Here is a 27,757-nt window from a genome sequence, read left to right on the forward strand (position 1 = left end):
CTTAGACCCTTAGAAAGTTCCAGCTACCTCCTGGGTCCTGAGATTGTAAGTCCTGGAGACAGCAGCCAAAGCTCCTTGGGATCTCACCAGAGCTCACTGGGGCAAGGTGCTGGGCACATGAGGGGGCAGAATAGACATGATTTATTGAGCACCTACTATGGTGTGTGCCAGGCGCTGGGCTGGGCATGTCACGTGTATTACAGTTCTCATCTGGCCCTCATAGGTCCTTGTGGGGTGGTACCACGAGCATTCCCATTTTACAGACGGTTAACAGAAAGCCCAGATAACTTGTTCCAAGTCACACAGCTAAGAAGTGGCAGGTCTGGGATTGAAATCCAGGTCTGATTACCTCCAAAATATGGTTTCTTCCCTCTATACCCTGCATGGTGTCAAATTCAGCTCCTCTCAACACAATTTGCTAATGAAAGGAACATCAGCTTTAGCCTAAGGTAGGCCTAGATTACAATCTCAGATCAGTCCCAGCTCTGCCACTTGCAATTATCCGATTCTGGAACGATGAGTAATACTCGGTTTCCTCGTCTGTGAAATGGGAAGAATCAAAGCAGCTACACCTCCTTCAATTTGTAAAATTGAAGAAGTTAATGTGTGTAAAGTGCTAAACCAGTGCTTGGCACAGAGCAGACTCAATAAATAGAAGCTTCCCTCCCCTCCCATTCTACAGCTGGGAAAACTGAGGACCACAGAGGTGATGGGATGTGCTTGAGGCCCTACAGGGTAGGAGAGGCATGGCCTGGAGTCTTCTGCTTCCATGAGGGGAGGTCGGGCTGGGGCTGAATTTGAGACCAGAGATGGGGAGAGAGGAGGCCTGCCAAGAGGCCCTGGGGTCTTCTTCCCTGAGGACAGGAGAAGATACTTCCCCCAGGGCCTGTGGTGCCCAGCCTGCGGGCCAAGGCAGGTTACCGGATGGAAGGTGACCTGGGTGTCCTGGCAACATGGGGTTAAACTAGATTGCACACACATGTGCACATGTGTGAGTGGCTATCTACATGGCTCTACAGAGCGCTACATAGCTATACATATACACATCTTACATACATATACATATACATCTTGCTAAATTTGCAGTAGAAAAAAATGCAAGACTCTGGACCCTGGCCCATTTGTCCCCAGGACTCAGGCAACTGAGGCTCCCTAGGAACAAACTCATGGGCAGCCCTTCCTGGAGGAACGGAGATGACTCCCAGCAGAGTGGGGCTCCAGGTTCACAGCTAAGGGCCTAGTGGTGGCTATTGCCCTAAAATGAATACAATGACCCATCTGCGCTAGGAATCCCAAACATGGGTCATCCCCACCCCTGCCAAGCCCCAGAGACCCCACCTGCCTTCCTCTGGCTTTTACACTTGGGCCCTGCCTGCTCCCCTCCCCCCTCCCTCCCTCTAGTGCTGAGTATTAAAATAGTCTATAAAAGCAAGTGACCAAAAATCTATAGCTCTAAGAATACCTGGTTATTTTCTGCTCTTTTGTTTTTCTGGTGTGGATTTTTTAATGATAATTATTATTGTTATTGGTATATCTCCTAATCACAGTTAAACCTGAAGGAAGAAAGAAGGGAGAAAAAGAAATAAAAAGAGGAGAGGAGGAGGGAGGGAACGCAGCTCATAGGTTGGACGGCAGTTTGGAGCGCACCGGCTCAGACCTGGCCCCAGGTTCCCTCTGGGGAGCAGCAGTCAGAGGGGGCCCCCCAGAAGAGGTGGCTCTTGCCCCAAATAAAGAAAGAGGGGGTGGCAGAGAACCTGAGGATGTCTTCCGAGGCAGAGTGACGTGCTGGCCAGGGACGGCACCATAGGGCCTCCCGGGGAGACCGAGGCCCCCGCTGCCCCCGCTGCCGCCGCTGCCGCCCCCGCCTCTGGGAAAGAGCGGGAAGGCTGCCACCGACTCCCCAGAGGAGTGCGGGGAGGCTCTGCGGAGAGTCTGCGCCCCGTCCTGGGGGAGGGCCGGCTGAGAGGCTGAGATGAGCTTGAGGTCCTGGGTCAGGCGACCGGGGGTGAGGGGTGGCGTGCCCCGGCGCTGGGGGACCTGGGGCGGCGGGGGGCTGGATGCAGGGGGCAGGAGCAGGGATCCGTGGGAGCCGGAGGCCCGGGGCGGGGCACTTGGGAAAGTTCTTGGAGGGCCCGGGCTGTGGCCAGGAGGGCTGGGCCCCCCTCGGGGGGTGAAGGCGACAGGAGAAGCCCCCCCTGAGGCCCCTGCCACCAAGGACAGCCGCTCAGGCTGCCGCGGGGGTGTCTCTGGCGTGCTCGGCGGGCCGGCGGCCAGCCCGGGGGACAGCTCCCCGGGAGGCTGGCCCAGCTGCCCGGGGCTGGACGACGGGGACCTGGCCGAGGGCGGGGGCGGCAGGAAGGGCTCCGCGAGTCCCAGGCCTCCCCGGGCCCCCGGCAGCGGGGGCGGCGGCTGGCTGGTCTGCGGGGAGCGGGCGCCCGGCTGCAGCGGGGTGAGCAGGGGTGAGTCGGACGAGGACAGGGAGCCCCCCAGCGCCTTGTGGAAGTGGCCGAACCCGGCGGTGGCGGCGGCCGCGGCGGCGGTGGAAGGAGTGGGCGCCGGGGAGGAGCCGCCGACCCCTGGCGGCGGGGAGGAGCTGGACGAGGGGAGGAGCGGGCTCAGGCCGGCCGGCGCGGAGAATCCAGCCAGTTGTTGGATGTGAAAGGAGGACGAAGATGGCGTGTCCACCTGGGACGGGCTGCTGGCGGGCGAGGCGGAGCCCAGCGCCGATGGGATCAGAGACTGCAGCCGCTTCAGGTGCCGGGGCGTCTGCCCGGCCCCGAGGCCGCCGAGCCCGGGCCCCGGGGGAGGCCGGAAGATGGCGGCCGGCAGGCGCGGGTGGTGGGTGAGGGCGATGGCCACGGAGGTGGTGGCGGCGGCGGCCTGCAGCGGCGCCTGGATCAGCGGGGTCCAGATGACCGGCGTGGGTGTCGGCGTGGCGGAGGCGGCGGCCTGGACGCGATGCGCGCAGTGCGCCATCTCCCGGTCGTGCTGCACGATCTGCTGGATGATCTCGTTCTCCTGGTAGTTGAAGACGCCTGAGTTGAGGTCGTGCTGGACTTTGTGGAGGAGGATGGAGTTCTTCTTGCCTGGACCACCGAACGAGATCAGGCGCTTAGGCCGGGGTGGGAGCAGACAGAAGCCCGTTCCCCGCCCCCGCCCCGCCCCGCCTCCGCCTCCGCCTCCCTCCAGGCAGGCCGCTCACCGATGCGGTCCAGGCGGTCCAGCGCCACCGTCTCGAAGGCCCGCCGCATCATGGGGTACTCCTCCAACACCTCGTTGAAGTTGTCCACGCTCAGCGAGTAGAGGCGGCAGTAGGTGTCAGCCCTCACGCTGGCTGTGCGCCGGCCCCGCGTCAGCAGGCAGATTTCTGCCAGGATATCAGGAGTCAGGGGGCTCCCAGCCGATTGCACAGAACCCCACCCCCACCCCGTCCCACCCTGACCTGGGCCCTGCTGTCTGGGACAGAAGCTTGACAGGCTCACAAGGCCCCATCCCCAGGCTGTGACCCCTTCGGATGCCAGCCTGCAACCAAATGGGTACCAAACTAACTTTCCCATCTCTGGAACCACCCCTGTATGAGGAAAGGGCAACCCACTCCAGTTTTCTTGCCTAGAAAACCCCATCATGGACAGAGGAGCCTGTCGGGCTACAGTCCATGGGGTTGAAAAGGGTCGGATAGCATGTGCCAGCCTCACAGACACCCACTCCCAGGCAGAGGCGTGAGGGTCTGTGGTGTCATCCTTGGTGACTCCCCAACCCATTCCCCTGTCCCCCCAGGACCCCTTAGCTGCCTCACCTCCAAAATAAGAGCCATCCGCCAGCTTGGTCTCCTTGTTGCCCTTGGTGAGCACGCTGACCACCCCGTGCTGAATGAAGTACATCTTCTTGCCAATGGTGCCTTCACGGATGATGTAGTCCCCAGGCTGGAAGACCTCGAAGCGCAGCTTGGTAAGCATGGAAGTCACAAAGTTGGGATCCGCGTTGGCAAACAGCGGCATGGAGGCCACCAGCTTTCTGCAGTTAAAGTTGATGATCTCCTGCACCCAAGATGGGGTGAATTGAGAAAGGGAGGCGGAGGTGAGGGAGACCGCCCGGCAGGAAGGCCCGGCTCCCCTCCCGGGCCACCGAGCTCACCTCCCGCAGCGGCTCGCTGAGCTCGCCCAGGATGCTCTCCTCGTCGAACATCTTGCCCTGGTAGCGGTGCTCGTAGTAGTCGTGGATGCGCTGCCGGGTGTCAGGCGGGAGCTTGTGGAAGGACATGTACTGCTCCACCTGCTTGTACTGAGCGCCAGGAGAGACAGTGTCACCGCCTGGCCAGCCGGTCTGGCCGCCCCAGCTGGCACCACGCTGTCTCGGCTGCTGGTGACCAGAGCCAGCATGGCTGCTGGGGGCCTTTTTGGCTGACCTTTGAGAGTGAGGGCCTCAGCATGGGTGTGGCCCTGACTCTCAGCCACTTGGGGTAGAGGAGGGGCACTAGAGTATCCAGTCTTCACCATGTTGAGGACAATGATTCCTCTAAAGGTCAGTCTCCTCTGTGTCACACTGCGGACCAGGGTGGCCGCGTTCACAGACTCGAGAAGGAGCTGTTTCCCAGCAGTTGTAACAAACTGGCAGAGCAGCGGAATGGGCTGCGTTAGAGGTTTGGAGGGGTTGGAGACTGAAGGCAGGATGCCTGACCCATCGGGTGGGGCATGTATCCAACCAGTGGCCTCCAGTCAGGCTGAGTCTTTGGTTAAAGAGCAACTCCAGCTGGGTCTACCAGCTGGAGGGAGGAGGGGCTGGGTAGAGAAGGGATGTTAAGTAAAGGTTTGGGGACGAGAGATTTGTGAACCTAAGTGCCCAGGACTTAACCAACTGAGAAACGCTCCTGCCCCCCGCCCCCAGGGGTGATAGGTGGGTGCCGCTCCAGCCATCCCTGGATTGTGGGTGGAGAGTAGGGATCCTCAGGTGCATAGCTGGGACAGAAGGCACAATTAGGCAAAAAACAGATGTTCCCACAGGGGGATGTAAGGGAAGTCCCTGTACCCGAGGAACCATCAGAAATAGGATGTACTAGCACTCCAAAGAGGTGGGGACACAGAGCTGCGACCGAGCGATGACAAGAAGGAGGTGACGTTCCCTCAGGTTCTTCCAGGTGCCGTGACCCAGGCGGGGGCCAGCGGGGATGAAGGAGAAGGAGCTGGTGACAGGGCAGCCGCTACCAGGCACCAAAGATGGCTCCCGGTTTCTGGCCTGGGCGTCTGCACTACTGTATCCACTAAGACAGGCAAGAGGGGAGCTTGGAGTAGAGAAGGCTGGAGACTGTTCTCATTTTGGACATGATGAGGGTGAGGTCCAAAGAGGCATCAAGTAGTGCGGGGCTTAAGAAGGAGCTGGGGGCTGATTATACCATCTCACTGCAGTGAGACGGACACAGAACATGGGGTAGGGATGCGGGGAGAGAGAGAAGCAGAGATTTGGGCCCACGCCACCAGGCGCCCAGCGTGGGATGACTGAGAAGATGAGCCAGCCAAGGAGAGTGGGGAAAAGGGCAGAGAGCACGCGGTCGTGCAAACAAGTACGAAGCCCAGCAGGGAGTCATAACTGTCAGAGGCCAAGCAAGACAAGGACCCCACAGGACCCGCTGGCTTTAGCAACACAGAGGGCAGAGGTGACCTCAGACTCAGTAGGCTGAGAGAAGGGCAGATTCAGCAGCCACAAACAATGCAAGTTGGTTGGATGGTGCATTGGTTGTTTTAGGAATTTGTCCATGAGAAAGAGGCAGAGAGCAGAAAAGATAGCAGCCAAAGCCAAATGATGATGGATGGACAGACATTTTTAAGAAGGGAGAGATGGAGCAAGCGTCAGTGCTGATGGGAGGGCCCTGGAGAGGAGGTGGCCTGAAGGGACTGCAGATGTGGCGTAGGGGGCCAGGTGGGAAAGGGGCCCTCAGGCAAGAGACACAGGCCCCCATTACAGCAGGAGGAAAGGGGTACAGATAAAAGACATTAGAAGTGTGTAAAGGCTGGGAGCTGAGCGTCACCTAAGAGGAGTCCCCCCTCCCCTCGTCGCCCACCCAGGGAGCCCCCATCAGAAGGGGCTGGACCCACAGAAGCCCGGTGCCCATCAGCCTGTGCTCCCTGTGGGAAGGAGCGACGGGCAGGTTCTCCTAAGGAGCCCAGGGTGGACCCCAGCGTTCCGCCCTACCTTCTCCTGGTACTGGCGCCGGGAGGAGTCCAGGGACTGGATGAGGGCGGTGGCATGGCCGATGAACATGGCGTAGCAGGTGGCACCCACAATCATGCTGAGCATGGTGAGCCAGACGTCCGACATGCCCACCGGGGCCTGCCGGCCATACCCGATGCACAGCATATGGCTCATGGCCTTGAAGAGGGCGTAGGAGTACTGCTTTCCCCAGGAGTTGTTCTGAGGACAGATGCACAGGTGGGCAGATGGGGAAAGGGGTAGGCCAAGGAGAGGCAGGCCCTTCTCTCCAGCACCTAGAAAAGCCACACCCCTCCCCCGAGCCTAACTCCCAGCGGCTGGGGCCCAGGCTCCCAATCTTGCTGTCAGCTGAAAACCTTGGCTGAGGAGTGAGGAGGCTCACACTGGCAGCCGGGGGTGACCAAGTGAATCCCTCACCTAGGCCATTCTCTGGCAAGGCAGGGAGGGCAGGGCTTAGACCGGAAGTCCCAGCAAAGGGATGGGCTCAGCCTAGCCCCTGGCTGACATCTCAGCCCCTGGGGCAGCCTGGAGTCTCCCCAGTAGCCAGGGCTCTGGGCTGGGCCACCCCGCTGTCCTGCACTTGCTGAAGCAGCTCCATCCCCCCAACCAAGCTACCGCCAAGTGAAGCCCATTTCCCCACTGACCTCAATTATAAAACCAGATATGCTTCCCTTGGGGGGACAAGCTCGGGCAGACTGAGCCAAAAGCGCTGTCCTCATTTTGGGTGAGCAAAGTTAAAGAGCTGCCACGCTAAGGTGCCTCCTGTGTGAACCCAGCCTGCATCCAGCAGGGCTGCGCCGCTAGTTACCCTCCCCCACCCGAAAGGTGAATGGTCCGAAACCCACACAATGCTGGGGGCGGGAGGACAGAGAAAGGGAGCGAGGCTCCTGGCTATTTTTGTCTGCAAAGCCAGTCGGTGTCTCAAGGAAGGCTCAGTGTGGGGACACTGGCCTTGGAAGGGCCACCTCCTAAATTTAGTGCATGTGTGGGCCTGTCACCCACACAAGGAGCAGAGTAAACTGCCCCAAATGAGCGGGCCACCAGGTGGTGACACCCCACCTCCCAGTGCTCTCTGCCCACAAGGCGGGTGCATTAGCATTGACGTGGAAATCAACCCTCATACGCGACCCCCCAGACTCTTGCCCAGAGCCCTAAGCACTTCTGAGGTCACCAAGAGGTCACCAAGATTGTTTCCAGCACCCGGAGGAAGGCACAGGAGCTGCCAAGTTCAAGGTCACTTGGACCATCCTGGACAGAGCTGAGCTAGTCTTGGGGTTCTCAGTTCAGACAAGGGTGGGAGGTCTGCAGGGATGATCTTCAGGGGTGGAGGGGCCCTGGGCTCCCGGCCTGGGGAACAGGGTTGGGGGGGCAGCCCCCACTTGCCTCCAACCAGGGCTTCCAGCCTTACTGCTGAGCCTCTGGGGACCTGGAAATTCAATCCATATGGCCAATTCATTTACACTTAGCTCATCAAAAGGCTGTTTTGTAAAGGCCTGTTTGATGCTGAAAGATGCCTCAGGGTCTCTTTCACCTCTTTCAAAGCCAGTTTTCCCACCCCTGGGGTCCCTAGAGACCAAACCAAACTAACTGGGATTGAGAGGAGAAGGCAAGGGTTCCCAGAGCCAGAGAAAGGCTCACAGATCCAGGGGATCCTCCACCCTGCCTGGAGCTCACCCTGCCCCATGGCTCCTCTCACCCACCCACAGGGTTGGAGGGGGAGGGAGATCAGGCTCCATCTATCCTGCTTTCTCTGCTCAGGACCCCCATGCATGACCAGAGTGTGCGTCTGTGGGGCAGGGAATGGAGGTTGCGTGAGAAAGGGCAAGGGGGCAGAAAGGCAGCCCTGGGCTGCTGCTGGAGCAGAAAGTGGCAGCCACGTGGGATCTGGGGTTCTGTGTGGGCTGCCCACAGTGCCCCTCCCCGGCTTCTCTTTCCTAGGCCTTTAAAGGTTGTTCTGCCCCTGGGAGCAGACATGTAAGAGGGCAGGAGCCACCAGGCCGGCCTTCTCACACCTGGTATAATCTGAGGGAGGTCTGGTCTTAGTCTCCCTGGTGCAGTCGGGGCCCCCGGTGGAGGCTGTAAGGTGGCAGAAGCAGAGGCAGGGAGGCGGGGGGGCCGCCCTAACCAGCACTCCGTGGAAGGTCCTACATGCCGGGACTCAAGGGCCCCACACGGGGCCTGCTCTGGCCGGGGCACCGTCCTCAGTCCCCCCCACAGCCGGGCCAGCGCTCACCACCATATTGTTGATGGACACCCAGCAGTCGTCGGGGAAGTCCTGCAGCATGGGCACCAGGAACTGCAGACAGCCGTCCCAGTGGCAGAGCAGCAGCATCATGCCGATGAGGTTGACGATGCGCACCACGGCACTCGCCAGGTCGTAGGTCATGTGGAAGATCTGCGGGCGGAGGGGAGAGAGTGGCCCACCGGGCAGTTGCGGGGCTGGGGGGGCTGGCCTGCTCCCGGACTTGGCAGATCCAGCAGCTGCTTGCAGCCCGCCACTGCTCTGCACACATGGGGCGGTGCGCCCAGCTTGGTGCATGCCCCAGCCGTGGCGAGGAGAGAAGGCATCAGGCCAGGCGCTAGGAGAAGCAGCCTGCAGGCGGTGGGGCCCCAGAGGGATGCCATCTGAGATCCGCATGGATGCCGAGCACCTCCCATGGGGCGTCCAGCCGCCCAGGCCAGACACATGAAGGGAGGGCCTGCGGGGTCCATGAGGCCCAAAGTGGGCAGAGAAGCTGCTTCCTCAGCTCGCATGGGCTCTGAGGACAACACGCAGAAGAGCCAGCCAGCCAGAGGCTTCTCAGGGGACCACCGTGTGTGGTCAGGCCAGGCAAATGGTGTTTGCCGTCACTAGTCTCTCAGTAGACCCCAGGGAAAGCGGGCTCTGCCTAAGGCAGCCATGGAACTGAGGGGGAGCGGTATTGACACACAGGCTCCAAGTTCCCACAGTCCTTGATCCCAGACCCCACTCCTGCCCACTTCCTAGCTGTGTGACCTTGAGAAAGTCCCTGAGCCTCTCTGATCCTTTTTGCCTCATCTGGAAAATGCAATATAACTTCTTAACTTTGAGTGGGTTGTCAAAAAGATTAAATTATACATATAAAGTGCTTAGTACTAGGTATGGAAGTATTCAATAAATTGCAAACCATTATTAATTGATAAGTTGTTAATAATTAATCCTTCTGATGAGTTAATATGTATGAGAAGTAATGCTCTCCTGTACAGTTTAATAAAATACAGCAGCCTCAACCCCAGCCCACCTCAGCCCCTAGAGGGGCCCCAGGCCATCCCCAGGTGGATGGCCACCCATCTATCTCTATTCCTGTGGCTCCAAAGTGGGGGGCTGAAGTGTGGCTGGGCAGGCCTGAGAGGCACATTCCAGCTCCCCTGCCCCATCCCCGCCTCCCAGAGCTGCCTCTTGGCCCAGTTTCAGCAGGGGTCAACCTGGACAGGATGGAGAGGGGACAGAGGTGGGAGCAAGTCTAGAGGGAAGCTTCTGGAAGTTCTGACTTTGCCTCTGGCCTGGGAGACTTTGGGGGTGTCCCCATCCAGAGTTCTGGTCCCTCCATATGAGTCCCAGGTAGACAGCCTTCCTGGAGAGAGGGGCTTTGGGCAAAAACTGTAGACTTGTCAAGTGCCACAGAGAGCTAGCTCAAGTCCATTTCAGATGGCGGAAACTGAGACCTCAAGAAACAGACTCTGGATATGTCAGCCCCTGGCTAGTGGTCTTTTAGTAACAGCCCCATCGCTGGTGGCAGGATATTCTGACACTTGAGACCTCAGTTTCGCTTTCTTTCTTTAAAACCATTACTGTCATTTGCGGCTGTGGTGGCTCTTCGCTGCTGGGGCTTTTCCCTCTAGTTGCGACGAGCGGGGCTGCGGCGCTCGGGCTTCTTGCTGCAGCGGCTTCCCTCCTTGCGCAGCACAGGCCCCAGGCGCAAGGGCTCCGGCCGCTGCAGGGCACAGGCTCGGGGGCTGTGGTGCACGGGCGTGGTGGCTCCACAGCATGTGGAGGGATCCAGACCAGGGATCGAACCTGTGTCTGCTGCATTGGCAGGTGGATGCTTTACCACTGAGCTACCAGGGAAGCCTCTTAGTTTCCCCTTCTGAAATGTGGGCTTAGCCTGGGTCTTGGTCTGGAAAAACCAAAGATGAATACGTCTTGTCCATCACCCCCTGGGTTGTGCCCACCTGTGGGCCCCTTAGTAGCATGACTCTGGGTGTACCAGCTGAAAAGACAAAACAGACCTTGGACAGTTTCATGAACGATGGCAGCTCTAGCTTGTCCCGTCACCCCTTACATCCCTGGGGCAGAGGGACAGTAACAGTGTACCTGCCGGGAGGCACCCAGTCCCTCATTCATCATCTCTTTCAAACTCACAGCAACACTTTGCTGAAGATGTTGTTAACCCATTTACACCCAGGCTCAGAGAAGTGAAGGGACTTGCCCTCAGTCATGGTGGCAACAGAAGAGGCAGATTGGAACCCAGGGCTACCAGTAAATTCTTAGACTGGTCCAGGGCAGAAAGGGTGGTTTTTAGTATCTCCATTTTGTAAATAAAGTGAAAGTGTTAGTCGCTCAGTTGTGTATGACTTTTTGTGACCTCATGGACTGTAGCCCCCCAGACTCCTCTGTCCATGGGATTTCCCCAGCAAGAATATTGGAGCGAGTTACCACTCCATTCTCCAGCGGATTTTCCTGAAACAGGGGATTGAACTCAGGTCTCCTGTATTGCAAGCACAGTCTTAACCATCTGAGCCCCCAGGGAAGCCCTACAATTCAAACCCAAAGTGACCAAGTGATATGGCCAGATCCACACTGCAAGCTGGACCTCAGGTGCTTCATCTTGGAAGCCTGGCACACAGTGTAATACCGCAGACAGAGCTGTGTGCCCAGCAGCCTAGCCCCGCTGGGGCCCATAATCCAGCCCCAGGGCTGTCAGCATGCTGCTGCCTGGCTAAGCTGACACATCTCTGTGTAAGAAGAGCTGGGCACTAGAGACCGGGCAGGGCAGGCAGCTCCTGAGGACCAGCGCCCCAGCTGCAGCTCCAAGGGAATATTCCACTTATGTCTCGTCAGTACCTGCTTAGGTAAACTCAGTAGCTCCATGACCTTGGACTCACTAACTTTCACAGTCTTGGTTGACAGGGGTGACACCAGCTCCCCTGCTCTGGGGGGATGGGGAGGGTGAGTGACATGGAATCACCTAGTCTCAGAGATGGCTAGCATCTGTACTCACCTCCCACCACCACTCAACTTCCTCTCAACTACAATAAAGCTGTACATCTGCCCCCACTTCTCAGGGTTGTTCAAGAAATTAAACTGGCTAAGAAAGTGCTCTGGGCCATACAGAAACACATAGGAGGTGGAGTGGGAGAGAATCATTATTATTAAGTTCCTTCATTTCCAGCTCTTATGTACTGAATGTTTTTCTCTCCAAAATCCATACATTGAAGCCCTAAGCCTCAAATGTGATGGTATTAGGAAGTGGAGCCTTTGGGAGACGATTTGGTCATAAGGGTAGGGTCTCCATGAATGGAATTAGTGCCTTTTTAAGAAGAGACATATGAAACAATATATGGCTGCCTGAGGACACAGAAAGAGGATGGTTATCTACGAACCAGGAAGTGGGCCCTTACCACAACTTGACTACGACAGCATTCTAATATCCTTTTTGCCTCCAGAACTGTGAAAAATAAATATTTGTTGTCTAAGCCCATCAGCCTGTGGTATCTTGTGCTAATAGCCTGAACCATATACTGCACACTTAAGCCTTGGACCAGTTTTAAAAAACATCCCAGACTCTACAGCCTATGATAATGGCTTCTTCCTCTGTCTTACTTTGGGTCTTAAAGACCAGATCAAGGTTGGCACATTTTAATGCAATGTCTTTCCTTTTTCTATCATCCTTGTTTTTCTTTTCTTTGTAACTAATTTTCTTCCAAGATCAGATCCCTGTCTAATCTTGCCTTTATCATGATCTCAGCAATGAGTGTGCAGAACAGGTGGCAGGGTCTCCGGAACTGAAAGTGCTTAAGTGACAAAGGTGAAGGTGAGGAAGACAGTGATGGGGACGATAGGGGTCAGAGGTGCCATGAGGGTACACAGTGCCATTTGAAAAAGGCCCCACTCTGGGCTTCTCTGGTGGCTCAGACAGTAAGGAATCTGCCTGCAATGCAGGAGACCCAGGTTTGATCCCTGGGTTGAGAAGATCCCCTGGAGAAGGAATGGCTACCCACTCCAGTTTTCTTGCCTGGAAAATTCCATGGACAGAGGAGCCTGGCAGGCTACAGTCCATGGGGTCGCAAAGAGTCAGACACGACTGAGCAGCTGAGCATGCGTACACTGAGCAGACGCAGCCCACAAGGAACTTGCCTTTGGAGGAGGAAAAAGGTGCTTTTTCCTTCACGTAGCACAGACTCACATATCCTCACAAGAGAGTGTTGTGGTGGTGATGGTGGCAGTGTGCCCCGTATTGGCTGAAGGGTGCAGGTGCTAGGTGCTCCAGTAGGGGTGGGTAGTGAGAGTTTTGGTGGTGTGAGGGGTACCGTGGATGGCTCTCACACACTAAGCCAGGGGCACCAACATGCAAAGTCTGAGCTTTCTGCAAAGAGCTGGGGGGGCACTTCCATTCAGTCTAAGAGGAGACCCCAGATAGTGGACACTCCCCCCTCCCCCAACACTCCCCAGCACCCAGGTGTGGTTCCTGAGAGCAAGGCTGAACGTTGCTGGGAGAGGTTGCCTAACACTCGTGTGTCCCCACTGTGAGCTGGGCCACAGGCCACCTGCAAGTCAGCTGCACTGTGCAAATATTTGTCTTGCTCTTTATACCTCATTAAAACCCCCTTTTATGATGTTAGTTCTGACTCCAGGGGTTGAGTATCTTCATTTTGAGGGCCCCACAAGGCTTGCCAGGCAGGTGGCCTGGGCAGTTCCCTCTCCAAGCCTAGCATGGCACTCAAGGGATGCTCCTACCCCTGCTCCCTTCTGCATCTTCTGGACCACACGGCAGCATGGGTCTCCCACCGCCTCCCACAGTGGACAAGCGCCTTCTCTGCTCTGAGCCTCAGTTTCCTCATGCCAGCTCCCAGGGCTGTCTTGGGGATCAGCTGGCACACAGGAGGTACTCAGCACATGGTAATTCCGTTCCTCCCGTCTTTTTCCCAGCCCTCAAAACAAAAAGCTGACTTCCTCAGTCCTAGGGAGAGACCAGAAACTGGAGTTTCTGCCAAGGCCTCTTCTTGGTTGAGTTTCCTCCCAAGACTCATTTCCTCCTAGGGAAGAGGAAAAACCTTCTCCTTGTGTCTCTGGAACCAGTGACCACATTAAGGACAGCAGTCCAGGGCTGGAGAGAGTGGTTGATGTGTGTGTTTCCTGAGTACCAAATGGAGGTGGCTGAGCTGAGCGTCACGCTAGGTCCCTTCCTGGGGCCGGTAGAGAGGACCCGTTCCCACCCCCCAGGGCCATGCCTCTGGGTCATCCTGAACTCCCAATTCTGAGAGAGGTAGAAAAATTGAGCCCCAAAAGGAGAAGAAACTTATCAGGGTTTACACAGCCGCCCCAGCCTGACCTTCTGCCTCCAGCCCCTCCCACCACTCCAAGATGCTGCTGAGGGAAAGAAGAGGCTTCTGGGATGGGTCACTGGGGTGCTGGGCCCTGCAGGGGAACATCTGAAGGGGGGTAACCATGGTTTCTAACAATAGCCTCCGTGCCTATAACAAGCTCTCACCTCAGAGGGAGGGAAGAGGCTTGGCTGGGAGAGGTTTGGGAGGAGGATGCTGACCTAGATCACCCAGGATGGAGGCAGAGGCTGGCATCCTCTGAGACAATCGCCTACGCCTGCCAAGACCCTCCACCTGCCCTGACTCCTAAGAGCGGCTACACTAACATTCAGGACCTCTGGATAGGAGGTTGGCCTGGGCTGGGCTGGGCTGGGGGAGGGATCTGAAGGCTGAGGGTTGGGAACCCAGCCTCTCAGCAGCTTTTCCCTCCCCACAGGAGGCCAACTCCCCAGCCCCCACCCAGGGCCAGGACCGTGTCCTCAGGACGACCAGCTAACGTGATCCTTGCTGAGGAAGGTTGGAGGGGGACTGAGGCCCAGCCTCCGAGAACATCAGAGCACATGTGACAGGTGGGGAAACTGAAGCCCAAAGAAGGGAAGAGATTCGTGTGAGTTACAGTCCGAGGAGGAGACAGAGCCGAGTCTTCCCTGTGAAATACCTCCTTCCCCAGTTCAGCCTGAGACTGGAGGCCTCAGAGGGTCTCCCTGCGGCTTCCTTCCAGCCAAAGTGAAACTGGGAAAAGCCCCAGGATGTGGGTAGGCTACTGAGGATCTGGAATCAGGGCTCCCGGGGCCAGCTGGGAAACCCAATCCAATCCCAGGGGTTCAGTGGGAGCCCTTGGCTAGACAGCGTGCCTGGCAGCCACCAACTCAAAGTAATTTCCTTCCCAGCTGTCGTCAAGATAAGGGTGTGTGTGTGGACGGGCAGGGGGAGGGAGTCTTCCATCTGGCCTCCCAGGATCTCCCTTCCTGCCCATGAGAGAGGGTAACGTTGTCCAGTTCCAGCCCCGACCTGGGGCCTTTGTCCAGGGTGAGAGCCTGCCTGGCCAGTTTTGGGTAGCCCAGAGGGGAAACAGGCCAGAGGGGTGGTGGGGACAGTGAAAGGTGTGCTTAGGGCCCATCCATAGGCCCACCCTGCCCAGCCACTGGCAACTCAGCCAGCTCTCCCCAGAATACATGGTACCCAGGGCCCAGGCATACATGAGGAGCGAGGTTCGCCCCCAGGGGTCTGGGGCCTGGAGACATGCACTGATGTCAGAGAAGGGAAAGAGCGACGCCTCTGCTTTATTTTCCCCCATAGTCCACAACATGTGGAATCTTAGTTCCCTGACCAGGGGTCGAACCACACCCGCTGCATCTCTGCACTGGGAGTGTAGGATTTTAACTACTGGGCCGCCAGGGAAGTCCTGACTCCTCTGCTTTTAATCCGCAGACTAGCGGTAATTTCAAGACACACAGAACTTCTGGGGTTTCTTGGGGACTGAGGGGCCCCACATGGTTCTGAATTTCCACCTGGGACAGAAACCAAGAGACAAGCCCATCAGGGCATTCCAGGAGGTTCACCTCCATCTTCCCTCGGCAGCCACTCAGAGCTGCCCTGGCCACCACTACCCTGACCCCCACAGGCACTGTCTCCTCTTAGCCCTGAGTTCAGACCCACCCCCTCTCTGCACCATGTCCCCCAAGTTCCTCAAACCCAAACTGTCCCAAAGAACTCACCCCATGCTCCTCCCCTCCACTGCCTGCCTCCCCCGCCTGAGCAGGGAGTCTCTCCCAACAGAGGGAGTGGTAACAGACCCAGTCAGCCTCCTTTCAGGCTACCTGAGAACTTGGGAAGGGCAGGAAACCAGAGTCGTGAGACCTGGGTCAAAATCCTGCCACCGGGGCGGCTGACCCCTTCACCCTCAGTTTCCTCTGACAAATATGGATAATAAATCCCACCCTGCTGACCTTGTCAGCCAGGTGTGAGGAACCAATGAAACCACGGACAGAAAGTATTTGAGAAGAGTAAACACCCCATAGAAACAGGAGGGTTACAAGAAAATTGAGTGGGGAGGGGCTTTATTGAACAGTTCTCTGCACCTGGCTTCACACCAAGGGTTTTGCAAACATTATCTCTTTTAATCCTCACAACAATCCACTGAGGAAGGTATGACCTACTCCCACTTTGCAGATAAGAGACTGAGGCTCAGGGGTAAGGTTGCCTCTCAGTCAGTCAGCCAGGTCTCACATGTGTCATCCTGACCCCAAAGCCCACACGCGTTTCAGCACGCTCTGCAGGGACGTGGACCACACTGCTGGGAGCCAAAAGTGCTAACTGGATCTGATCCGGCTCTGCTAGAGGTCTGCTGTGTGACCTTGGACAAGCCATTGCTCCTTCTATCAGCAGAAATCATGCAAATTTTTCAGCCCAAAGAGAATTCCTGTCATGAAGGGATTCTGCCAGGCTGGTGTAGGCACTCCTGCAGCCAGGTGTTCATGACACCTCTGACCTCAATCTGCCAGTGCCCTGACTATCAGCCATGGGCGCTGCTGCCCAGGGCCCAGGCTGCTGCAGGGAGTGGGCAGGGGGTGGGGCTTGCTGTCCTGCACATGGCACTTCCATCCAATCATGCAGAGGTTCCAAAGACCTGGAGGCTAGCAGTGAGTCATGGCAAGACATGGCCCTCTGCAGAAGCTTCCCCAGGTGGAGGCCCATGCTGGACCCTGAGCCTGCCACCTCCAGGCTGGCCTGCCTGCTGCTGCCAGCCTATAGTCCTCTCTTGCTCCCACAGATGGCTGCATTCAGCCCACAGATGAGTTAGGTTTGTTCGGAATGGTTTCGGCCACTTCGTTCTTTTACAATTTTTATTTCGTTTCTATAGCCAGTGCTCTGCCCAGGGCCCCTAGCATCCCTTTACAGTTTGTGCTCACATGTCTCCAGAAAAGCACCAGGCTTGCATTCCCTACAGCCAGCACTCAAAGTTCTTTATCAGAGGGCTGGCTACAGGAAAACACTTTGCCTGCTAGTGCTGAGGGCTGTCAGTGCCCTGAACCTGTGACTGACCGGTGAAGGGATATAAAACGTCCAGCTCCTCTGCCCTGATTGGGACAGTTCCCAGGTGTGCTGCTGCTGCTGCTGTTGTCCAGTCACTAAGTCACACTGATTCTGTGACCCCACGGACTGCAGCACGCCAGGCTTCCCTGTCCTTCATCATCTCCCAAAGTTTGCTCAGATTCATGTCCACTGAGTCAATGATGCCATCCAACCCTCTCGTCCTCTGCCACCGCTTCTGTTGCCTTCAAGTTGAGGTCTTGAGGCGTGCTGTGTCCTGTCACAGAGTGTCCCCTGAGACTTAGCTTGGTGTCAGCCTTGTTTGGCTTCCTTCTTTCCTTTCTATTCCTTTCCTTCCTTCCCCTGTCCCTCTTCTCTAATCTCTTGCCAGATTTTCCTAGAAACACTTTCTCCCCACCCAAAAAAAAAAAAAAAAATCACCTTATACAATCCTCACCTGAGGGTCTGCACCAGAAGAGCCCAATCTAAGATAGTTGTCAACAAAATTTGCACAAAAATCCCCATTTCTGCTTCTTATGACAGCTCTAGAAACCCAGGCCCATACCGGGCTGCAGTGGCCAGAGATGAGCTGAAGTGCCTGATACAGATGGAAGATACGTTCTCCAGTTTGCCCCACTCCACCACACTCCCTATCATCTTCAAATGGCCATTTTCATATGCTCTGCCAGGCTTATGAGTTTTCAGACCCCACAATAAAGTGCAGTGATTGACAATGCAAGCTATGGAGTCCAGGTTCACCAATTAATAATTCTGTGACATTATATAAATCCCTTCATAAATCCCTTATCTAAATCCCTTCATCTTTCTCTATTTCCTCATGTGAAAAATGAGTACTTACATGTACCTATTTGGTACCTTCCATCTAGTCAAGGCTATGGTTTTTCCTGCGGTCATGTACGGATGTGAGAGTTGGACTGTGAAGAAAGCTGAGCGCCGAAGAATGGATGCTTTTGAACTGTGGTGTTGGAGAAGACTCTTCAGAGTCCCTTGGACTACAAGGAGATCCAATCAGTCCATCCTAAAAGAGATCAGTCCTGGGTGCCCTTTGGAAGGACTGATGCTAAAGCTGAAACTCCAGTACTTTGGCCACCTCATGTGAAGAGTTGACTCATTGGAAAAGACTCTGATGCTGGGAGGGATTAGGGGCAGGAGGAGAAGGAGACGACAGAGGATGAGATGGCTGGATAGCATCACCGACTCGATGGATATGAGTCTGAGTGAACTCCGGGAGTTGGTGATGGACAGGGAGGCCTGGCATGCTGCAATTCATGGGGTCGCAAAGAGTCGGACATGACTGAGTGACTGAACTGAACTGAGGCTTGTTAGAAACTTAAATGGGATACTGCCTGTAAAGTGATTTGTGTAGTATCTAGCACATGCTAAGAAGTCAAGAAATTACTAATATTTGTCCTCTTGGAGGAGATGTGCCTACTACAATCCGACAGCCCACATCCAACTATTTGCTGACCCCTCACTCCCCTCAGGGCAGGGAGGTAACTCTTCCCTGAAGAGGTTTGGATCTGAACACTCACCTCTTCCCACTGGTGAATATATCGAATGAGGCGGGAGAGACGCAAGAGGCGCAGGAGGCTGAGGATCTTGGTGAAACGGACAATGCGCAGGGCCCGGGCAGTCTTGTAGACCTCCGAGTCGATGCGTGTCTCCACAATGAGGAAGATGTAGTCCACAGGGATGGAGGAGATGAAATCCACCACGAACCAGCTCTTTAGGTACTTCATCTTAATCCGCTGCGGGTCGAGGATGATCTCTGTGTTGTCCTCCACCACGATCCCTGTGCGGAAGTTGAGGACCAAGTCGATGAGGAAGAACGTGTCCGACACCACGTTGAAGACAATCCATGGTGTGGTGTTCTCATCCTTGAAGAAGGTGATGCCCACGGGAATGATGATCAGGTTTCCTACCATCAGCAGCAGCATGGTCAGGTCCCAGTAAAATCTGCCCAGAGACACACCGGTCAGTCATAGGAGGGGAGAGGGAATAAATGACAGACCCCAAAAGAAAGCTCAAAGATAGCAAGGTGGAGAGAGAGGTCTTGAGAGCTTCCAAACTCCTGCAGGAGATAGGTGATGGGTACCAGGGCAAGATGTAGTGACTGGCATAGAGAGAGGCTCTTCCTTAGTCTTCCTTAGGGATGCTTTCTGCCTGCCTCTCCATGAACTCCCCGATGACAAGCCTCCTACTCCAATCCCTATACCCCAGTGAGAGGCTGAGAAGCAAACTAAATAATGACATCCAGAGAGAGGTGAGAGGCTGTTTTAGCAGCAGAAGTAGTTCACCCCGCACCACCCCCAGGCTCAGGCCAGGCTGCTCCATCCTCCCTGATGGTCAACTGTGGCTTGAGACAGGCTGGCAGTCAGACGTGCCACAGACCGTGACTAGAGAACAGGGGAGGACCAGACACACAGCAGGAGTCTGGGAGGCTGTGGGCGTGGGATCCAGTCCCAGCTCTGTCACTAACGCTGTGCGACATCAGGCCGGTGCCCTCCCCACTCTGGGCCTGAGTTTCCCCACTGTGCCATGAGAGGTGGGGTCTGCACACTCAGTCCTATAATTCTGATCTGGCATTCTCCCGCACTGGCTCTCGGGGTTGGCGCGGGGGGACAGGTCTCCCTTTAGTCTATTCCCTACAGTCAGAAAATTTCTGACCATCTATCTCTCCTAGAGGTTTGCTTCTAACACAGTGGTCGGGAAGGTCAGTGATATCTTCAAATGCAGGCAGGGTTTTTTTTTTTTTAATATATTTCAACAATTTCATTTTTTCTAACAAATAATTTATACTTAGCAAAGTAGATATTTTTCATGTTCAAGTACACATTTAAATAAACACAGATTATACAATCAATATATTAATCACAATAAACTATTACAAATATTTTCTCATTTTTTTCTTAATAAGTTTCCTTTAAGCATTATTTGGTAGAAGGTACATACATTGTTTCAGTTAACTGGAAGTTTTTGTGATGAAAATCTTTTTTAAACTTTTATGAGAGTTGATGTTTGTTAGTTTCAGGTGTACAGCAAAGTGATAGGCAGTGTTAATGGGGGATTTCAGGTACTACTCAACGCAATGGAATGAGACCAGTGGGGGCTTCCAGCATCACTTCTCCCAAGGCCTCAAAGCAACTGCTAATACTTCCTGGGGGAGGCGGGGAGGGATCCTCAAGGTGAAGCCTCTGAAGGGTTAAGCAATATGAGGAGGTAAAAACTAGCTCACAGGTCTCCTACCTGGCCCCAAAAGGGGCCCTATCGAGTATGAAGACAGCACAGGTAAGCGTAGACCCTATGTCTAGAGGCATGACCAGGCGCCCTGCCCAAGATCCAGCCACTCCAGAGCTGGCCCTAAAACAAGAAACTTGCACTGCAGAGCTTTTCTCTCTGCTAGTAATTTAGACAGTTACCCAATGACAGATAAAGGTATTATGCTGGGCAGACATAGCCTATCTTCTCCCAAGAGAAATAACAGTTCAGCCATCTTTAATTCCCTACTGCAGGGAAGCCAGGAGGAAGAGTGTAGACAGAAAGACAAACTGTGCTCGAGTCCTCGGAGAGTCCCACCGTAAAGCCAAAGTGCCCCTGCCTAATGAGGTCAAAGTTTGAAAAGAAATTACTTCACAGCAACTTGTTTTCTTTGTCAGACTCAAAATGGTGCTATGAGTCAAGCAGAGGGCAGGGCCTGCTTCCGGGAAGGAGGGTGAGACAGCCGTCCCACGTCACACAGCCCAGGTGAGTGCGGCTTCCCGAAAGACAGCTTCCGGCCGCTCCTTTGAAAGCCACGTTCTTCAGGGGCTCAAGATGAGACTTCAAGTCAGAGCTTCACTGGGCTAAGGCTTTTCATTCTAAGTCTGGTGCCAAGAGGTCAACTTTATCTCCTTCCCTGCCCCACAGCCCACCACCCTTTCACCAGCCCCACTCCCTTTATGCCACCTGGGAAAACCCACCCCAGCCTTCACACCCACTACACAGCACACGGTGCATCCTGCTAATGACTCGTGGGCCCTGCGAGAGTGGTTTCAGCTTCTATGCTGCTCTCAAGCTGTGTACATGCTTCACTCAGCCTCATGAACTCATTCAAAAACAGCTGCTGACAACTCATTAGTGCCATACCCAGGTATCCCCTTTCACACAGCCAGTGTGCAAACTCCCCGATATACACATGGTCATTGTTCCTTTTACTTAATCTCTTGGGAAAAACAAAACAAAAAATTGTGACATAGAGGCCATGGAGGGCCCTGTGGCCCTCTGTACATAAAGCTAATAATATACCCAGACTGGAAGAGTGTCTAAATTTAACAGAACGGGTGCAAGGCGGCTGGGAATGCTGACTCGGGTAGGTCTGCCACTCCAGCGGTTTCTACACTCTCCAAGCTCTAGTTCTCTCAATTACAGCCCAAATTTGAGGCAGTAATTAACAGGAGAATGTTTGCATTTAGTGATCTTCATAAAACCAAATTACACGAGGCAAAAACACCCATTTCCTTGCATTCTGACTAATTGTTTCAATCATGAGTTTCCAGATGCTAAGGGATATTTCTGGTGCCTGATCTGGGCTGGGGTCAGAATAGTAGAGCACTTCTTCCCACACACCACTGTTCTGGAGCATCAAAGAGCAACTCAAAGGGCAGCATAATGTGGTAAGAAGAAAGAAGTACAGGCTCTTAGGCCAACCAACTTGAACTTGATTCCTGGTTCCATCATTTACTAGTATGTCATTTAATCTCTCTAAGCCTCAGTTTCCTCATCTGCTCCATGAGGATGATATTAATGAACTACTGGAACTTTTTTAAGAGTGAAATGAATTGATATTTGTAAAATGCTCTGACCTATGCCTAGCCCATATTTTTAAATGAGTAAATAAGTAATTCAAATCAACAGGAAAGAGGTGAGGGAGGCAGGTGAAATCCTCCAGGGAAGAGTCAAAGCAAAGCATCTACTGGGGTGGTGGAAGGGAACTTACAATGGTTCAAGTAGCCAGTGGTGGAAGGCAGAGCCCAAAATATTCCCTGGACAACTGGATGGCAGAATCTATTTATCTCAGCAGAGAGATGCCCTGATCTCAGGGAGCTCATGTCCAATCAGAGGACAAGGTTTAAACAGAAGACAAGTTGGGCAATGATGTAAGAAACCATCTCAGGCAGCCTAGGCATTTGAAAAGGTGGGCTCCTGGGGGCCTAGACGGATGAGGTCATAAAGTGCTCCTGGAAGAGGTAATCGGAGCTGGGCTTTGGGAGCTGACCTTGGCCATGTACACCATGTTCCTTACTCTTTGCCAGACGATTGCACAAATTTCTGAAGGCTTGGCCGGGTGTGAGCAAAAAAAAATAAAATAAAATAAAATAAAAAATTGATGTTCAGCACCACGGACAGCTCCCCGGTGTGCCTGCCAGCCCAACTGCACTGGTCCAGCCAGGGGAAGTTGGCAACAGCCTCCACGCCTCTCTGGCCCCTCTTCTCCTCCAGTCCTAGTGATCAGAAGCATCTCAAATGATTCCTTAATGCCCCTGTGCATTTTCACTGGGGACTCCTTGGTGACTGAAAACACTCTATTCAAAAAGACCCCAAAACTTGTATATCAAATACTTGCTAATATTTGGTGCTTTCAATGCATTACTTCATTTATTACTCACACCAGGACTAATGTGGCTGCTATTATCTGTATTTTATAGATGATGACACTGAGACTCAGAGAGCAGTATCAGCCCAAGTCCTCACAGCTAGGAAGGAGCAGACCCCAAATTCAGAGAGGTCAGTGGAACTCCTGCCAGACTCTTGGGAGTTTAGGCACCTCAGTAGAATGTGGGGAGGTGGACAAACCTTTCTGGCATCTTTGCATCACACTGGGGAGGTAAGCTGGCCACAGCAGGTGCAGCCCCCACCCCAGAGACAAGAAGGTTGCAAAGAGGTTTCAAGGGGACTTATCCTCCTGATGCCAGGCCTCCTGAGGTACTTCCTGAGCAAACCAACACAACTTTCGAGTATTAAAAGCACCCCAGTCATCAGCAGCCAGTAGGGCATAGTCGTACCCAACCTGTAAAAAGGAAAACTGAGGTCCACAAAGGAAGGAATAGTAACATTCCAAAGCCTCAAGCTGTATGCCCAGTGCTCCCCTGCCCACTCCCACTGGCTGTAGAATCATTCATGAATAAATCCCACAGTCCAGACTCTATACATCCATGGTGGTGGGTGGCAGGCCCTGGCAGGGAAGCAATGGATAGCCAGACTCGGGCATGCTGGAGTTGGCACAAACCTGAATTAGAAGACTTGGTCTCCCCAGAGCCAGACGACTTTCCCCATCCCAGTGTTCTCTAAGTTAAGAGAAAGTCTGAGCCAGCAAGGGAGGGAATGGCCTGTGGGTCGGCTTTGGTGGAGTGGAGTGGTGGGGGGGGGGGCACATGCAGAAGGAAGGGGGTGGCACGAAGCCCAACAGCCCACTCCACTGATACCTGGAACAGTTCACGGTCTGAGAGGAAGGTTATGGCCTCAGGGGAGCTGAGGGAGGAGAAGACAGGAGGCTCCTGACCCTGAACTCAGAAACTCAAGGGCCAGACCAAGGGCCCTCTTCTTCCCTGGAGGTGGAAGAGGATGCAAAGGATGATAAAACAGAGGCAGAAGTGGAGGTCCCAGAGCAGGGATGACCTACTTTAGTTTCCTCTTGTCCACCCCTGCCCACGCTTGCCTCTGAGCACATATGCTTTCTCAAACACACACACATGAAAACATTTTTTACACACGCTCACCTTTGTACCACTGTTCATAGGGAACAATGGGATGGGGAGGGTCATCTGGCAATTTTGCCTTTGTACACATATTCATTTTCACACATATATTCTTACACAACCATTTGCACACAATTTGACACAAATGGCAGCCACTGGGGATCCTGTCGGCTGCAAGGAAGAGAATGTTAGGTTTTTGCCCGCTAAGATCTTTTCCATCTTCAACATTCATCTGAAGTGCTACCACTTCTGAGCCTCCTCAACCTCTCACTGGAGCCCAGCCCAAGGTCTGGCCCTGGATCTCCTAGAATGCTGGGGGTTTCTTGAGTGCAAGGGCCTTGTCTCAGACATGCTTGTGCCCCTGCAGGGCTGGCGGCAGCAGGGGGAGGTGTTCCCGTGCTTTCTCTCGGATAAGCAGCACACCCACAGCTCCATCTTGTGCCCCTCCCCCCACCCCCCACGCAGACGGCTCCTGCTCAGACACCACTCCTAGCACCAGACTGCATTCCTGCCTGCCACCTGGAGGGCCTGCTGGCTCCTCCACCCAACAAGTCCAAGGCTGAGCTCAGCATCTTCCTTCTCAAAGCTGAAGGGCACAGTCAGCATTTCAATCACCCGCTGGAAACCCCGCAGCCACCCTCAGCTGCTTTCTCTGTCCTCCCACCTGCCCCTGCAGGTCCCTCTAGCAGTAACCAAGTCTTGCCTGGCCCCGTCAATGACAGCTTCTGAATCTGTCCCCAGAGCTCTGTCCTAGATCAGTTCCTCACTACTCTTCACCCAGACTTTGTGCCTGCCACCCACCTGGTCCCCCGCCTCCTCCTTCTTTCCCTCCGTGTCACATGCTCTCTGGGTTATCTGGCCAAACATTATGATTATGCCACTCCATGCTTGAACTCCACTTTGGAGACCCCAGTGGCTATAGAGGAAGGTTCAAGCTCCTAGATCCACACCCCGACTTCTCTTCCTTCTTCTCCCTTCCACTTCGTTCACAGGAGCCAACTGGACACCCAACTTTTGGCCTCATGTCTGTCCACCTCTTGGTTCCTCCTTCAGAGAACTGCCCCTACCTCTTGAACCCTCAGCTTTTGAAGTCCCTTCTCTCATCCAAAAGGAGGCAGTTCAGAACTTCACCTGACTGTGCAGGGTGTCTGCAGTAGCAGTCATCAGAAGCCAGGCAGCTTCATGTCTGAAAACTAGATGGGAGCTAAGAGCTTCCCCCTCCATTCTAGGCCCAGCACAGATAACCGCACAAGCTGACCGTGAAGCTGATGAGAATGCAGGACAGCCATCAACAACTTACTATTTGCCAGGTACTCATCTGAGACCCTTATATAGACTATCTCATCTAATCCTATGAAGTAGATACTATGAATATGCCCATTTTACAGTTGAGATAACTGAGGCTCAAGAAGTTGGGAAATTTGCTGTATATGGTAGATCAGGATTTCACACTCAAACAGCTTGACTCCAGAGTCCCACTTCTTATCGCTCTATACAAATATAAACCCAGTTGACAGTATTTTCTCTTTCCTAAACTCTGTGCCTCCTCCTATTCCCTCTCTCCCTCCCAAACCTGTCCCCTGTGCTCTCTTCCATGGTACCTTCATTCTCAACTTCTTCACCCTCTAACCCACCTGCTTTTTCCCTTAACTGAACTTTAGTTGTGTCCTAAGGATGTCACTCTCCCAAACCCCACAGACCTCAGGGTTAGGGTGGGGTGAGCAGCTTAGTCCACACTAACGCCTCTTCCTGCCTGTGGTAGGAATGCCTACAAGATCCTTTGAGCATCCTGTCATTTGCTGGCCTTCTTCACAGCATCCACTTGCCACTCTTGGGGACCGTGGTGAGGCTGGCACCTGGTCCACAATCTTCTATTCCATTGTGAATCCCACCTTCATCCTGGGTGACTTCTACTCCCCATCATCAACCCAGCAATAACACCCAGCCTCCCACTGGCTTGATGTCCCACCTCTAAAGTCTTCACTCCAGTCCCTTCCAACAGCACATCCTGGACCGGGTCACTGTCTGCAGTTGGTCCATCTTTAATCTCAGATAAGTAGTGCTCTCTCCCACCCTAACCTCCTTTTCTGCCAGTTTTCTATCCAATCATGCTAAGTCTGTTCTTTGGTGTCCCAGGAGCCTGCAGTCACCGGCCCTCTAATTATCCTATGAGAACCCTCCTGCCTCCCCCCATTCCCCCCACACATAGTGGTTCTGCTCATCAACCTCTCTTGCCCTGTCCTCTGGGTCCAACTTCACTAGATCATAACTGTAACTCACAGCCATCATCAGCTCTTTCCCTGTTTCCATGGAGGGGGGTGGGCTGTACAGAAGACCTCACAACCTCAGACCAGTCCTACTGAATACCAAGTGCCTTAGCTCCTTGTGTCTCTATTTCCTCATCAGTGTTTCCGTACTCAGCAGGGTCCTCACCTCTGCCAGCCCACCCTCCAGGAGACCCTAACAGCCTTTCCCACCCATTTCCCACAGCGGCTTTTCCAAATTATCTCCTCTCTCCTCAAAGCTCTGAAACCACCACTTTCCCCCTCCCTCCCAGCAGATAACAGCACTTCACAGAGGAAACAGAAGCCCGCAGAATGCCCCCTTCTCTTCCTGCCATCAAACTACTCCCTTGCTTGTCTCCCTCCCCGCTTTCCCCCTCCCCAGTCACAAGGGATCAGTCGATGACTCTACTATCTGCTCTCTCAACACTGTTCCCTTTTTCCTTCCCAGGAACATTACAGGTTATCCTCTCTCTCACCCATATCTTCAGTCCCTTCCGATCAGCTTTTAAGATCTCGCACTTAATAAAATCACTCCTGAACCCCGACTGTCTTATCTTTTCTCCCCTCAGAACCAAGCTTCCTGAAAGACGTGTGGCTGTCCCCACTCTCTCACTTCCACGTCCATTTCCCCAGCACGCCTCTCAATCCTGCAGCAACACTGCCAAGGCACACATCCTGCTGCCAGATCCCACAATTTCCAGTCCATTCCATCCTGACCCTCTGCATCATCTGACACTGTGCACCATTTCCACTGAGACATTCTGCTCCACTGGCTCTTCTCTGTTCTCTCTGGTTCTCCTTTCCCTCCCGTCGCAGGAGCTCCTCTTTCCCTCTGTGACCTTTAAATGTTTTTGTTCCTTGGGGCCCCCACCTCCTCTCCCTCTTTACACTCTCCTGGGGTGACCTCACCAACTCCCAAGGTCTCAAAATTATTCGGCTGGCTTCCAAACCAGACCTCTCTCTCCTGAGCCCCACAGCCATGTGCTCTCTTGCTGACTACACATCTACGCCTGGATGTCTGATGGGAACTTCATTCTTGACAGAGCCAGATATAACTTAGCAGCTCCCCCCACAAACTTGTGCTCCCAGCATGTGATACTACCATTCATCCAGACACCTAGCCCAGAAACCTGGGAATTATCCTCGACTCTCCCATCTCGCTTACCTCCAACACTCAGTCATGTGGGATCCAGCACGGCTCATCAACCCACCAGCTGGCCCACTTCAGCATCTTCTTACCTGGGCTCCTGCCTCTCCCAGGACCCACCAGACTTCAGGGTCTGCGTCCTCTCCCTGCTTTGCCAAACCCAAAGTCCTTCCAAGCTCCCAGTTAAAATCTAAGTTCCTTGCTGTCATTTGGGGGCACTTCCTGATCTGACTCAGCCTCCTCCAGCCCTGTACTGGGTGTTCTGCTCCAGACACACTCAGCAGCTTTCAGTGTCCCAGGCACCCAGGACTTTTCTTCTCCTCTAGGCTTTCCTACATATTGTCCTATACCTGGAGATACCCTCCCCAGCCTTGCCCACTCCAGGCCACTTGGTTCAGAGGAGCTGTCATTTTTCCTGGGAGGCTTTTTTTGTCTCCCAGGAAATCTGGCAAGGTACCCCTTGGAAAGACTGAAGGTAGGAGAAGAAGGGGATGACAGAGAATGAGATGGTTGGATGGCATCACCAACTTGATGAACATGAGTTTGAGCAAGCTCTGAGAGCTGGTGATGGACAGGGAAGGCTGGCGTGCTGCAGTCCATGGGGTCGCAGAGTTGAACACCACTGAACGGCTGAACTGAATGGAGCCGTTTGTCACACTAGGATGTAACTGTAGTCACTCGACTCTCTGAACTTGCTGCACTTCCTTTTATGAGGTAGGTCCAAAAAACGCCTGGGAATGGGTGGATGAGTGATAAATGAATGACTGAAT

At 54.2% G+C, this 27,757-nt stretch overlaps 1 protein-coding gene across 1 annotated transcript in view; it reads right to left on the reverse strand.

Moving 5' to 3' along the window:
• Positions 1-1,540: 1,540 nt before the first annotated feature.
• Positions 1,541-27,757, reverse strand: part of HCN4 (hyperpolarization activated cyclic nucleotide gated potassium channel 4) — a 41,702-nt gene continuing 15,485 nt past the window's right edge. Inside the window, exons 2-8 of the mRNA XM_069595577.1 lie at positions 18,354-18,777; positions 8,438-8,599; positions 6,187-6,405; positions 4,135-4,281; positions 3,797-4,037; positions 3,203-3,367; positions 1,541-3,086 (exon numbers count right to left, since the gene is read on the reverse strand). Coding sequence (XP_069451678.1) covers positions 1,618-3,086; positions 3,203-3,367; positions 3,797-4,037; positions 4,135-4,281; positions 6,187-6,405; positions 8,438-8,599; positions 18,354-18,777 — 2,827 coding nt within the window. The 3' untranslated portion in view covers positions 1,541-1,617. The remainder of the gene's footprint in view (positions 3,087-3,202; positions 3,368-3,796; positions 4,038-4,134; positions 4,282-6,186; positions 6,406-8,437; positions 8,600-18,353; positions 18,778-27,757) is intronic.

The sequence above is a fragment of the Ovis canadensis genome, chromosome 7 (genome assembly GCF_042477335.2).
Source record: "Ovis canadensis isolate MfBH-ARS-UI-01 breed Bighorn chromosome 7, ARS-UI_OviCan_v2, whole genome shotgun sequence".
NCBI lineage: Eukaryota > Metazoa > Chordata > Mammalia > Artiodactyla > Bovidae > Ovis > Ovis canadensis.